This window comes from Scyliorhinus torazame, chromosome 19 (assembly GCF_047496885.1).
Source record: "Scyliorhinus torazame isolate Kashiwa2021f chromosome 19, sScyTor2.1, whole genome shotgun sequence".
NCBI lineage: Eukaryota > Metazoa > Chordata > Chondrichthyes > Carcharhiniformes > Scyliorhinidae > Scyliorhinus > Scyliorhinus torazame.
Window position 1 is genome coordinate 126,789,185 of NC_092725.1, and position 13,481 is coordinate 126,802,665.

The 13,481-nt window shown below is 45.0% G+C and overlaps 1 protein-coding gene across 5 annotated transcripts in view; it reads right to left on the minus strand.

The window, feature by feature from the left end:
- grip1 (glutamate receptor interacting protein 1) overlaps positions 1-13,481 on the minus strand; it is a 589,949-nt gene that overhangs the window by 33,817 nt on the left and 542,651 nt on the right. For all 5 annotated transcript variants that reach the window (XM_072485188.1, XM_072485187.1, XM_072485191.1 and 2 more), the window contains 2 exons: positions 9,764-9,833; positions 7,777-7,922 (listed from right to left, as the gene is read on the minus strand). In XM_072485188.1, coding sequence (XP_072341289.1) covers positions 7,777-7,922; positions 9,764-9,833 — 216 coding nt within the window. The remainder of the gene's footprint in view (positions 1-7,776; positions 7,923-9,763; positions 9,834-13,481) is intronic.

Here is a 13,481-nt window from a genome sequence, read left to right on the forward strand (position 1 = left end):
CTTCTTCTTCGAAGACACTTTGATGAATGAGTAAGTGCTGAAGTGTATTCTATGTCTACTGGATGAATATGACTCAGAAGGGTTCTGCTCTGGTGCTCTTTCGCATAAATCAAACGCCAAAAAATAACACAGCGAATCCTCTCGATTATGTTCTGCTGAATGAGATTTACAATTATGTTCTGGCTGTTGTTTCTGAACAACTTACTTAATGCAGAGCACTTCTTCGAGTGACTAGAAATATTTTGTTTCATTATAAGCGGCAGAAAGACATACTTAGCAAGATTGTAGTAAAATTTAACCAAAAGAAAATGCACATAGATTTTAAAAGTCTTTCATCATGAAGAAATGAAGGCACGGCAAGTCTATCTCCTTATTCCATCAATCCACCTATTCGCCGTCGGTGGCCATCCGTCTCTCTCCAGGAAACAATCTAACTGAAGCAATTATCCACCTTGAAGGCCTTTCGGGTAGGTTGCTGGCACAACCTCTGGGTGTTGCGGGTCTGTCTGAGTGGCTTCTCTGCTCACTGCTGGTTTTGTTGTTTTAATTTACATCCACAGGTAGTTGAATCCTTCACCTCAGTGAACAATTTTCTGGAGTCATATGCAAAATTCCCACACGATTCCCATCATTGTTGAAGATGCTTGTTAGATCAGGGGTGAAATTCTCCGGAAACGGCGCGATGTCCGCCGACTGGCGCCCAAAACGGCGCAAATCAGACGGGCATCGCGCCGCCCCAATGGTGCGGAATGCTCCGCATCTTTGGGGGCCGAGCCCCACCATTGAGGGGCTAGGTCGGCGCCGGACGAATTTCCGCCCGGCCAGCTGGCGGAAAAGGCCTTTGGTGCCCGCCAGCTGGCGCGGAAATGACATCTCCGGGCGGCGCATGCGCGGGAGCGTCAGCGGCCGCTGACAACTTCCCACGCATGCGCAGTGGAGGGAGTCTCTTCTGCCTCCGCCATGGTGGAGACCGTGGCGGAGGCGGAAGGGAAAGAGTGCCCCCACGGCACTGGCCCGCCCGCGGATCGGTGGGCCCCGATCGCGGGCCAGGCCACCGTGGGGGCATCCCCCGGGGCCAGATCGCCCCGTGCCCCCCCAGGACCCCGGAGCCCGCCCGCGGTGCCTTGTCCCGCCGGTAAGGTAGGTGGTTTAATTTACGCTGGCGGGACAGGCATTTTAGCGGCGGGACTTCGGCCCATCCGGGCCGGAGAATTGAGCGGGGGGGGGGGGGGGGGGTGCCAACCAGCGCGATTCCCGCCCCCGCCGAATCTCTGGTGCCGGAGACTTCGGCAACCGGCGGGGGGTCACGCCAGCCCCCGGCGATTCTCCCACCCGGCGGGGGGTCGGAGAATCTCGCCCAGTTCTTTTTTTTTAAAAACTTAAGAGTACCCAATTAATTTTTTCCAATTAAGGGGCAATTTAGCGTGGCCAATCCACCTACCCTGCACATCTTTGGGTTGTGGGGGCGAAACCCATGCAAGTACGGGGAGAATGTGCAAACTCCACACAGACAGTGACCCAGAGCCGGGATCGAACCTGGGACCTCGGCACCGTGAGGCAGCAATGCTAACCACTGCGCCACCGTGCTGCCCTTTGTTAGATCAGTTCTATGTTTCCACTCCAATCTCCTTCACGTTTGGTTACCTGAAAATACTTTTCTGCTCATCTCAATGTATTTTTGATTTCTATCATTTAATTTCACACTTATTGCTTTCTTCATATTTTTGATTCTTTTTAAGACTGTAAACTCAAACCAGGGCTGGTGCAAGAGCACAGAGGGGAAGGGGAGGCCTCGATTGGTGGATCAGCGAGCACGGTAAAGGAGAAGCTGTGAGTGGTGGATCTGGAAGTACTAAAGGGATGGGGATGCAGTTAAGGTGGTTTAATGAGCTTGCATGGTGTGGCAGGGAAACTGCTTCTTCAGAAAGTTCCTGCATTTCAGACTTATCTGTGGAAACTATGGCCACCGAAGGAAAGTTGCTCACATCATTTTTACGCTCTTGTGTAGTTTCAGTTCAGTTTTTTACTGCCTTCAAATTTTGGCACCCTTGCACCACTGCACCATCATGCTGCCCTCTGGTCTTGTTTTTTAAACTGTTCCTCAACCTCCACAGAAACAGATCTCCACCTTCAGCAACGTTTCAGTAAAGAAGCAAAGACTATGCCAAATCTAGCTTCTAAAACAAAACACAGGATTATCTGATACATAGCTTTCCCATACCATACAATATACAGGTGAATTCTTCTTATTTAAAAAAAAAATTTTTTAGAGTACCCAATTCATTTTTTCCAATTCAGGGGCTAAATTGCCAATCCACCTACCCTGCACATGTTTGGGTTGTGGGGGTGAAACCCTCGCAAACACGGGGAGAATGTGCAAACTCCACACGGACTGTGACCCAGAGCCGGGATCGAACCTGGGGTCTCGGAGCCGCGAGGCAGCGGTGCTAACCACTGCACCGCTGTGCTGCCCCCGGGTAAATTCTTCTTCAACCTTTCATCGTACTCCATTGCCATTTCAACCCATTACGCTAACGTTCATTTAATCTAATGTTATTACTTTTGGAGAAAGGTCTGGCTTCCATTTCACACTTTGTCCCAAAGCATCTGATCGATTAATTCTAAGGGACTGCAAGTTTCAGCCCACATCATTCCTTGCCACCATTGGAGTGTCTAGTAATAGATACATTTATCATAAAGCTAATTTAACTCTGAAGCGCTGGTGATTGATTAAATCAATTTAAAATCGATTTAGAAGCGCTATAGAAACCCTGTAAAAAAATTAATGGCAACTGTACGATTTATCCGTACAATCCGTCTTTTTGGAGGAGAAGTGAAATTAAGGTGCTGCCCGTCTGTTTAGGTGTTGTATATGGTCCCTTGACAATACTCAAAAGTAATATCCAGAGGACCAGGCTAATGCTCTGGAAACTCGGGTTTAAATCCCACCATGTTGTCTTGTGGAATTTAAGTTGAATTAATAAATCTGTAATTAAAAGCTAATCTTGTAACATTGACAATGAGACTATTACGGATTATCGTAAAAATCCATCTGGTTCACTAATGCCCTTTAAGAATGAAATCTGCCCTCCTCACTAATATCTGGAGGCTTGTGCCAAAATTGGGAGAGCTTTCTCACAGACCAGTCAAGCAACAGGCTGACATAGTCATACTTACGGAATGGATCATACCTCACGGACAATGTCCCAGACACCACCATCACTATCTCTGGGTACGTCCTGTCCCACAAGATAGGCCCAGCAGAGGTGTCAGAGTGATATAAAGTCAGGCGGGAGTGGCCCTGCAAGTTCTCAACTTCAATGCTGAACCCCATGAAGTCTCATGGCATCAGGTCAAACATGGGCAAGGAATGTTCCTGCTGGTACCCCTCTATGTTGAACACAATTGGAAGAAGCACTGACTGGGCAGCGCAGCAGCGCAGTGGTTAGCACTGCTGCCTCAAGACGCTGAGGACCCAGGTTCGATCACGACCCCGGGTCACTGTCCGTGTGGAGTTACATAAGAACATAAGAACTAGGAACAGGAGTAGGCCATCTGGCCCCTCGAGCCTGCTCCGCCATTTAATGAGATCATGGCTGATCTTTGTGGACTCAGCTCCACTCTCCGGCCCGTACACCATATCCCCGAATCCCTTTATTCTTTAGAAAGGCATCGATCTTTTTCTTAAAAAGTTTAAAGAAGGAGCCTCAACTGCTTCACTGGGCAAGGAATTCCAGAGATTCACAACCCTTTGGGTGAAGAAGTTCCTCCTACACTCCGTCCTAAATCTACCTCCCCTTATTTTGAGGCTATGCCCCCTAGTTCTGCTTTCCCCGACCAGTGGAAACAACCTGCCCGCATCTATCCTATCTATTCCCTTCATAATTTTATATGTCTCAATAAGATCCCCCCCGCATCCTTCTAAACTCCAATGAGTACAGTCCCAGTCTACTCAACCTCTCAACATAATCTAATCCCCTCAACTCTGGGATCAACCTAGTGAATCTCCTCTGCACTCCCTCCAGTGCCAATATGTCCTTTCTCAGGAAAGGAGACCAAAACTGAACACAATACTCCAGGTGTGGCCTCACTAACACCTTATACAATTGCAACATAACCTCACTAGTCTTGAACTCCATCCCTCTAGCAATGAAAGACAAAACTCGATTAGCCTTCTTAATCACCTGTTGCACCTGGACACCAACTTTTTGAAACTCGTGCACCAGCACACCCAGGTCCCTCTGCACAGCAGCATGTTTTAACATCTTATCGTTTAAATAATAATCCATTCTGCTGTTATTCCTCCCAAAATGGATAGCCTCACACTTGGCAACATTGAATTCCATCTGCCAGACCCTAGCCCATTCACCTAACCTATCCAAATCCTTCTGCAGACTTCCGGTATCCTCTGCACTTTTTGCTTTACCACTCATCTTAGTGTCGTCTGCAAACTTTGACACATTGCACTTGGTCCCCAACTCCAAATCGTCTATGTAAATTGTGAACAACTGCGGGCCCAACACTGATCCTTGAGGGACCCCACTAGTTACAGGTTGCCAACCAGAGAAACACCCATTTATCCCCACTCTCTGCTTTCTGTTAGTTAACCAATCCTCTATCCATGCTACTACTTTACCCTTAATGCCATGCATCTTTAGTTTATGCAGCAACCTTTTGTGTGGCACGTTGTCAAAAGCTTTCTGGAAATCCAGATATACCACATCCATTGGCTCCCCGTTATCTACTGCACTGGTAACGTCCTCAAAAAATTCTACCAAATTAGTCAGACATGACCTACCCTTTGTGAACCCATGCTGTGTCTGCCCAATGGGGCAATTTCCCTCCAGGTGCCCCGCTATTTCCTCCTTAATGATAGATTCCAGCACTTTCCCTACAACCGAAGTTAAGCTTACCGGCCTATAATTACCCGCTTTCTGCCGACCTCCTTTTTTAAACAGTGGTGTCACGTTTGCTACTTTCCAATCCTCTGGGACCACCCCAGAGTCTAGTGAATTTTGATAAATTATCACTAGTGCGTTTACAATTTCCCTAGCCATCTCTTTTAACACTCTGGGATGCATCCCATCAGGGCCAGGAGACTTGTCTACCTTTAGCCCCATTAGTTTGCCCAATACTGCCTCCTTAGTGATTACAATCATCTCAAGGTCCTCACCTATCATATCCTTATTTCCATCAGTCACTGGCATGTTATTTGTGTCCTCCACTGTGACGACTGACCCAAAAAACCTGTTCAGCTCCTCAGCCATTTCCCCGTCTCCTATTATTAAATCTCCCTTCTCATCTTCCAAAGGACCAATATTTACCTTAGCCACTCTTTTTTGTCTTATATATTTGTAGAAGCTTTTACTATCTGCTTTTATGTTCTGAGCCAGTTTACTTTCATAGTCTACCTTCCTCTTCTTTATGGCTTTTTTAGTAGCTTTCTGTTGCCCCCTAAAGACTTCCCAGTCCTCTAGTCTCCCACTAATTTTTTGCCACTTTGTATGTTTTTTCCTTCAATTTGATACTCTCCCTCACCTCCTTAGATATCCACGGTCGATTTTTCCCCTTTCTACCGTCTTTCTTTTTTGTCGGTATGAACCTTTTCTGAACACTGTCAAAGATCGCTCGGAAGGTTCTCCACTGTTCCTCAACTGCTTCACCATGAAGTCTTTGCTCCCAGTCTACCTTAGCTAGTTCTTCTCTCATCCCATTGTAATCGCCTTTGTTTAAGCACAAAACACTAGTGTTTGATTTTACCTTGTCATCCTCCAACTGTATTTTAAATTCCACCATATTGTGGTCGCTCCTTCCAAGAGGATCCTGAACTATGAGATCATTAATCAATCCTGCCTCATTACACAGGACCAGATCTAGGTTTGCACATTCTCCCCGTGTCTGCATGGGTCTCACCCCCACAACCCAAAAAGATGTGCGGGGTAGGTGAATTGGCCACGCTAAATTGCCCCTTAATTTCCAGTGTTAACGTAAATCTACTCGTGAAGCTAATAATGATGATTATTATTATAATAATTGGAAAAAAAGAATTGGGTACTCTAAATTTATTTTATAAAAGGAAGAATCACCGAGGGTGGCAAGGGGGAAGAATGTACTCGGGGTTGGGGTCTTCAATGTGCATCGCGAAGAGTGACTTGGTAGCATTCCTACAGACTGGATTGGCTGGGTCCTAAAGAATTACATGTTAGTCTCGACCTGTGGCAGGTGGTAAAGAACCAACAGGGGGGGGGGGGGGGGGAGAAACCTACTTGACCTTTTCCTCACCAATTTACTTGTCAGAGATGCATCTGTCCATCTGATAGTCCAGGTGGGAGTGACCACTGGACAGTCCTTGTGGAGATGAAGTCCCATCTTCTTATTGAGGACCCCTTCCATCATGTTGTGTAATATTACCAACTAGCTAAATGGAATAGATTTCAAACAGATCTAACAACACCAACTGGGCATCCGTGAGGCGCTGTGAGCCATCAGCAGAATTAGATGCAAACACAATTTGTAACCGAATGGTCAAAGCATATCCCCTAATCTACCACTACCACCAAGGCTGGTGATCAATCCTGGTTCAATGAACAGGGCAGGAGGGCACGCCAGGAGCAGCTCCAGGCATATTTTAAAAATAGATGTCAATCTGGTGAGGCTACAACACAGGACTACCTGTGAGCCAAACAGCATAAGCAACAAGTGACAGACAGAGCTCAGCGATTCCACAACCAACAGAAGAGATCTAAACTGTGCAGTCCTCCAAATCCAGGCGTGAATGGCGATGGACAATTAAACAACTGACTGGAGGAGGAGACTCCACAAATATCCCATCCTCAATGATGGAGGAGCCCAGCAGGTCCGTGCAGAAGACAATGGGCACCATTATGCTTTTTGTTTGGCACAGTGTCATTTCGGGCAGGAAATGTGTCCAGTAGCTCGCTGACAGAGTTGCTGGGCATTCTGGCCTTATTTTTAAACTCAATCGAGAGGGAAAAGAGAGGTGGGGTGGGTCCCACGATCTCACGCACCGCCCTGCCAGCAAGTTAGGATTTTAAAAGATCAGTGCACTGAAATTAGCCCCCTCCCCTTTCCCGGGCATTGCCCATGTCAGGGTACTTCGGGTACCTCCCGGGCATGACCCTCACGGGAGGTGGGGGTGCTGGGCTGTCCTCACCTTTGCACTTCCAGTGAGTTCATGGCAACGTGAATGGACAATTGAACGTGGGGTGAACTATCAGGGATAAAGGTCTGATAATTGTATTTAAATTGATGCAAGCGGGGATTCCAACTTTTAGAGTCGGAATTCCTGTTATGTTATTAGCGGGAGGGCAGGGAATAATGATTGCGGAAAGCCCACTGGCATAAAAGCTGGGGGGGTTTTTGGACTCCAGCCTCACAACTCAATTCATTCTTGCGGGAAAGGAATGGTTTAATTTCCTCAGAAACTGGCTCGTTTACCCGTCCTGTAAGTATTTTGTCTTCGAGGATGGACAATAAATGCTGGCCTAGCCTGTGACACCCACGTCCCATGCTCAAACAAAAAAACATGCATGCCCAGCGGAATTGACCAATGTTCATCCTCTTCACTGTAACTTCAGCCAAAGCCCTGAAATTTGTTGAAAATAGTGTTCATGTTGATTTTCCACATTTCTTACTCCAACTGAACGTTAGGAGCGGGCAAATGGGAGAACCCCAATCTTCTCCACTGAATCTTAGAAACGTTTGGTCCATTGCAATGAACGCCTATTAAAAAGGTAGCCGCTTGCTTCTTTCTACCTGAGTTGTCCTCATCTTTGCGTATCTTTAGTTTCACAAGTTCCTCGCACTGATGAAGGATCTGAACTGCATCTTCCATGGAGCAGTTATCCAAACGGATGCTGTCTATGGCAAGCAGCTTGTCTCCCAGCTCCAATGTTCCAGTTCTGTTTGAAAGCACAAAGTTTATATGAGAACCTTTTAGCTATCACTTGAGCTTTTCATCTAATCTTGCATTAAAAGCTGAAATTTGTGGTTTCTACATCTACTGTATTTTCTTTGGTTTCTTGCACTCCCGGTTGATGGCGCATTAGCCCAACAGCTCCATATTTCTTTGGAGATTGCTGAGTAATTCTAGTTTACACTGCACAATGGACAGAGGGTTCCAAAGGCAGTTAGTGTATCCTTTAAAAACAAGCATTCATAATATGTGAAGTATTGCTTGCAGTCCAACATTTATTACCTATCCCTAAATAGCCACAAGAAGTGGCTACAGTCTGTATGGTGTAGTTATACCGACAGTGCCGTTAGCAGGGGAGTTCTAGTGTTATGATCCAGGTATGAGGGAACAGTGATATATTCCCAAGTCAGAATGTTGTGTGGTTTGGAAGAGAACTTGCAGGTGCTGGGATTCCTACACGCCTGCTCCCCTTGCTCTTCTGGGTACTCAAGGTGTTGTCAAAGGCACCCGTGGCGAGTTACTACAGTGCATCTTATAGATAGTACACACTGCTGCCACTGTGGTGGAGGGACCAAATTAGATGGGGTGCCAATCAAGCAATTTCTTTGTGCTGGATGGTATTGAGCTCCTTGAATGTTGCTGCAGCTTCATTCATCCAGGAAGTGGAGAGTATTCCAGCACTCCTGCCTTGCAGATGGAAGAGAGGTTTTGTGGGATTAGGAGATGATTTACTCACTGGAGGATACCTGGCTTCTGACTTGCCATTGTAACCACACTATTTATATGGATGATGCAGTTAATTGTCAGGTTGTTGGTGACCCCCAGGGTGGTTATGACGGGGACATCGATAATGAGGTCGAGGGGAACTGAAGTGAGGGGGTGATGGGAAGACATTGATACAGTGACAATAGTAAAGGAAAATATTGGGTGTAATTTAAAGGAATAAAAGTAATTGATTTGTGTTTTTCATGGATGAGACTGCAGAATATTAGTGTCACAAGCAGGCTTACATTAACACTGCAATGAAGTTGCTGCGAAAATCCCCTAGTCGCCACATTCCGGCAGCTGTTTGGGGACAGGGGGAGAATTCAGAATGTCCAAATTACCTAACAAGCACGTCTTTCGAGAAGCGTGGGAGGAAACCGGAGTGCCCGGAGGAAACCCACGCAGACACGGGGAGGGCGTGCAGACTCTGCAGACAGTGACCCAAGCCGGGAATCGAACCCGGGTCCCTGGTGCTGTGAAGCAGCAGTGCTAAACACTGTGCTTCCGTGCCGCCGAACATTATTTAAAAAATACCAGTAACACGCCTGAACCCTATACAATAAATACGGAATTAAATTAAGTCATCACTGGTTCTGAAAGGGGCGTTAGTCCCTGTGAAGGCTGATTTTAAAAAAAAAGTGTCTAGAATAGTCTCTCACTGAGATCAAACGACAAAATGTAAAGTTGGTCATCATGACATGTTGGATATGCAGGGGACAGAGGACAGGAGGCTTGTAATAAGAACTGGCAGGTGATACAGAAAAAAAAGCTCATGATAAATTATGTCATTGAAACCACGGTAACTTTAAACATTATAATCGGCTGAGAGAAGACTAAAACCTCTTTAGTTGCAATGGAATTTGTTGTTCCCGCATTTGACAAAATTCAAGCGATTGCCCCACATTCAAGCTTGCGTTAAAAGTTGTTTATGGCTTACCATCATGTACAGCACACATATGAATGTCTTATTTTACAGGAAGCTGCATTTGGGCAATTACAAATGTGCAACTAGTTGCAGACGATGACCAATTTAAAAATAACTTGTCAAACAAAAAAGCTCACCTGTGTGCCACGCTTCCTTTTTTAATGTCTGAAATGATGAGTGGGTCTCCTGGTTTTCTGCTTGCAGGCGCTGTGGTAACAGAAACGGGTTTTCATATTGGAAAACATTTCGCAAAAGAAAAACAAATCCATTTCCTTTTACATTTCATTGACTGACAGTGATTCAGATAGATGCACATCGGTCGCGACAACACTAGAGGGTGCTGTGCTTTCACAAGAGAGTGTCGGAGAGGCAGGAAAAAAAGTGAAAGGGACGTCAAAATATATCAAAGTATTTTCAATAATCTGCCCAGACAAGGGCTTATAAATACCCCAGAGAGCGATCTGCAATCTATAAATATTCTCAAAATTAAACATGAAAAGAGGGTCATTTAATTTTACTTCACCCAGTGGAAATGAGTACACAGAGACACGAACAATGTTAAAGTAATGGCTTAAGAACTAAAATGCTAAATCAACAGCTGCCAGCTTAATGTGTTGCTGGTGATTTTCAGCCATTGTGAAATATCTTCCAATTACTTTTGTTGCTTTTTAATTCATTTCTTGGAAAATACACGTGCATGCAAGGTAGGCGAGCACAGTCATCGGACTTGGCTGTAATTTAAAAAAATAAATTTAGAGTACCCAATTAATTTTTTCCAATTAAGGGGCAATTTAACGTGGCCAAGCCACCTACCCTGCTCATCTTTGGGCTGTGGGGGCGAAACCCACGCAGACACGGGGAGAATGAGCAAACTCCACACGGACAGTGGCCTAGAGCCGGGATCGAACCTGGGACCTCAGTGCCGTGAGAAAGCAGCACTAATCACTGCGCCACCATGCTGCCCTAGGACTTGGCTGTAATAACGTGGTCAAATAACATCGCAGCACTCACTGGCTAAGCTAACACGTGAAGAATGGACACCTGGTTGAGGTATTGTAAAATGGTCAGGAAAAGGAGGATTATGATTTAAAAAAAATCTTTTCATAGGATGTGGGCGTTGCTGGCTGGGCCAGCATTTATTCCTCATCCCCTAGAGCATTGAAGAGTCCATCACGTTTGTCATGATATTCAGGTGAACATCATAGCACATACATACATACATAATGATGGACAGATCAACTGACCAATCAACACACACAACACGACAGCCAATCACAGACAAGAGCATACACAGTACAAAACAGGGAACACAACACTTCCTGGGCACTCGAGCAGGAGACAGCTCAGGGCACAGACCTCATTGCCAGCCACTCAGACATTCACCATGTGCTGAGTACCAGAGTTTACTATGTTAATAGTTGATTGAAATAAAACTGCGTTGTACCATTCGCAACCGTGTTAGTTCGTCTGTGTATCAGAGTACCCAACACTTCAATGTTGCAGTGGACCTGGAGTCACATGTACGCCAAACCAGGTAAGGACAGATTTCCTTCCCTAAAGGACATTAGTGAACCAGATGGGTTTTTACGACAATCGACAATGGTTTCAAGGTCACCCTTAGACTTTTTATTCCTGATTTTTATTTAATTCAAATTTCAGCATCTGCCGTGGTGGGATTCGAATCTAGGTCCCCAGAGAATAACTCTAGGTCTCTGGATTACTGTCCAGTAACAAAACCATTATGCCATTGCCTCCCTACTGTCTTGGCATAAGTTAGTGCCTTCAGGAGATGTGAGGGGGGTAGAATAAATATATTTTGTTTTATAATAATCCTAATGAGGTGCCTTGGGATGTTTTATTACATTGAAGGCTCTATATAAGTGACTATTGTTTTTTAAAATCTTTTAATCCTAGCAAAAAATGTACATCATTAAATGATAAGGAATCCAAAATGTAGTGGGATGATGAGTCATTCAGTTGGTGACATTTCCCTTCAAACATGTCTCTCCCACAGCGCGACATGACAGCTTGTAGCAAATCATGTTTATTTGCAGTGAGTTTTCCATACCCAGTTTCAGTTTTCCTGAAATTCGGAAATTTTACTTCGAAAAATTCCATGACGCATAAGACAAAAAATGTACGAATTGAAAAAATATATATTTATAATCTGCGAGGGAAGGTTCACCTCCACCAAACACACATCGATGCTCCTTACCAAACAGAATTTCCCTGGAAATAAATACAAATACAAAATTGATAAACATGCACTGATGGTACCACAACCCTCTTCTGTGCGTGCCATCTGGCATTACTGTACAAACCACAAACGTGGTCACTCAGCAAAGAACTGGTAAGAATTCCATTAAACAGGTTGGCCAGAAGATGTTGTACAAAGACAAGCAAACCAACTCAAGGTTGCAGCACCGGGCCAGAAATGATCGACTGCACACTATTTAGGGATTAACTGTCAATTGCTGAGTGTTTCTGGGAGAATTCTTTCCTGCCCATTCACCCTTCGCTGCAAAAGTGAATCCTGAAGACCTGCCAACCGGTTGACCCACAAAGCATTAGAATTGCTTTACTGAATAGCAGTTAAGTAGTTGAAGGAAACATTTAAAACACCTACATAGGCTAGGGGAGAGTGGCATTAGGTTTGCACACCTAAACTCCAGAGCAATGCAAATGAGAAGACACCACATAACCGGTCTGATGGAGGATTTCACAACTTTCTAATCTTTGGGTGTTTTCTTCTCTCATGGTCTATGTTTCTGCATTGAACCATCCTAAGATTATCCGCATATCCTGCCAAGTCCTGCCGTGATTACAGTGCGTGATAAAACACAGCAGTAGTGGACAGGACCACCTGATTCCAACTGGTCGCCTCTGAAATCCTGCAGCCAATCAGCATGCTTACGCTTCAACAGGAGCTTCATTCATAAACCACAAACTGGAGATTAGATTACTTTAAAGAAAAAAACCTCCCGGGTCTCTTCTGGCCCACTGATTATTGCTACTAGTCCTTAATGGCAGCCTGTGCAGGTCTCCCAATCTTAGGAGTTATAACTTCTACTGATTACATTATAACTGATGTGGTGCCTATGGCATCATCAAGCCACAACTTTCCCAGTTTAATTAGGCCCAGGTCAGCCTGAGGCAGGTAGCCTGCACAATGTCATGAGTCCCGGCCTTTTTAACCACCCATGCACCATGTTCACACCACATAGGCTGGGTAAAAATTGATGCTTTAGTGTGCTATTCAAACATCAATTATTCACAAATCACAAGCACAATTAGCCCATCAACTGGCTGAGATGAAATGGTGCACAGCACACTCAAAGTCTACACATGTTCTTATTCAATTGTTTTTGATATCTTGTTCCATACCTGTAGTGATCTCTGTATGCGCATGTAATCAGCGGCACCACATGATCACTAGAGGGCCGGACCAACAGGGGTGTAAAAAGCAACCACATTGTGTCTCCCTTTGTCTCTCTCTCTCTCGGGTGCACTGTGACCAGGACAATATCAGAATAGTTCAGATGGCGAGTAGAGTTACGTATAGTTACCATAGTTAGATCTTGTTAACCTTATCACTAGTATCAAAGTTAAAGTAAAGAACTCATGCACTTGTTGTTATTGTCATGATATTTAGATCAGCATATCACCCAACACGACAGTTATAGTTACTCAATGAACCTTTGTTGTTACTGGACGAGTTTGAGTCTTCTTCATCGAGATTCAGAAGACCTCACCATCAACCAAGGATTGAGTAGCACGAGTTACCTACCACACAGGTAACAAAACAATACCCAAAGGAAAAATCTCTAGGCTGTAATCTCAGGGTTTAAGGTGACA